Genomic DNA, 844 nt, shown 5'->3' on the forward strand with positions numbered 1-844 from the left:
GTCATTCAGCGCTACAACCACCAGGTACCACGAAGGACCGCCTGTCCCCAGCGGTTGGCTTTCTGGGCCCGCAGCTCACCTCCTTTCTCCCGCTCCAGGGTTTTGGAGCCGGCAACTTCAACTCACTGTTCAAGGCCTTCGAGGAGGAGCAGGACCTGCGGGGCAACCTCACCGACATGGAGACCAACGGGACTACGTGCGGTATGTAGGCCGCTCTGGTGCCGCCTGACCCACCGAAGCCCCGCCCACCTGCCGGCGCACGGTGGGCCACGCCCCCTCGTCCTGGAACGCGCCCACTCCACAGGCCCTAAACAGCGAGCGAGCCCTCCTTACTGGCCGCTCCCTTTAGACCCCGCCCACCAGCCGGCTCCGGGACCTCCCCCCCCAAGACTCCGCCTACCTCCTAACTCGCCCCCTCGGTTGGGCTGTTCAGTCTCCCGCCCTCCGGAATAAAGCGGACTGGGGTCCAAGGCGGTGTCCACGTGTTTGTGCCGGGCTGGAGCAGTGAGGTTCTTTGGCCGCCAGGGGGAGCTCAGGGCGGTAGCACTGTAGGAGACGTCCGCGTTAGGGGTTCAGAGGCTGCGGGAGCCGAGGAGGCGCCGGGGGCAAGCGCTGGGCTGAGTAGGACCGCGCAGGTCGCGGGGAGTTCTGGAACCAAGAGGTGCAGAGGGCCTACACGCTAAAGGGAAAGACAGACAATAGCGTTTTGTAGAGTGGTAAATGCTATTAAGAAAATAAAGCGGGTGATGAGCTTGTGTAGAGGTGAAGGTGGGAGGAAGGACTAATGTCGATCGAGAGAAGGCCCCTCTGGGAGGTGACATTTGGGAGCCAGCCATGGGAAAAT

At 62.8% G+C, this 844-nt stretch overlaps 1 protein-coding gene across 1 annotated transcript in view; it reads left to right on the forward strand.

Annotated features, from left to right (window-relative positions):
• HPD (4-hydroxyphenylpyruvate dioxygenase) overlaps window positions 1-209 on the forward strand; it is a 9681-nt gene extending 9472 nt beyond the window's left edge. Inside the window, exons 14-15 of the mRNA XM_007448746.1 lie at window positions 1-24; window positions 99-209. The exon at window positions 1-24 is cut by the window's left edge and continues 6 nt beyond it. Of these exons, the coding sequence (XP_007448808.1) occupies window positions 1-24; window positions 99-209 (135 nt within the window). The remainder of the gene's footprint in view (window positions 25-98) is intronic.
• The last annotated feature ends 635 nt before the right edge of the window (window positions 210-844 follow it).

Source organism: Lipotes vexillifer, unplaced genomic scaffold, assembly GCF_000442215.2.
Source record: "Lipotes vexillifer unplaced genomic scaffold, Lipotes_vexillifer_v1.1 scaffold21, whole genome shotgun sequence".
Classification (NCBI taxonomy): domain Eukaryota; kingdom Metazoa; phylum Chordata; class Mammalia; order Artiodactyla; family Lipotidae; genus Lipotes; species Lipotes vexillifer.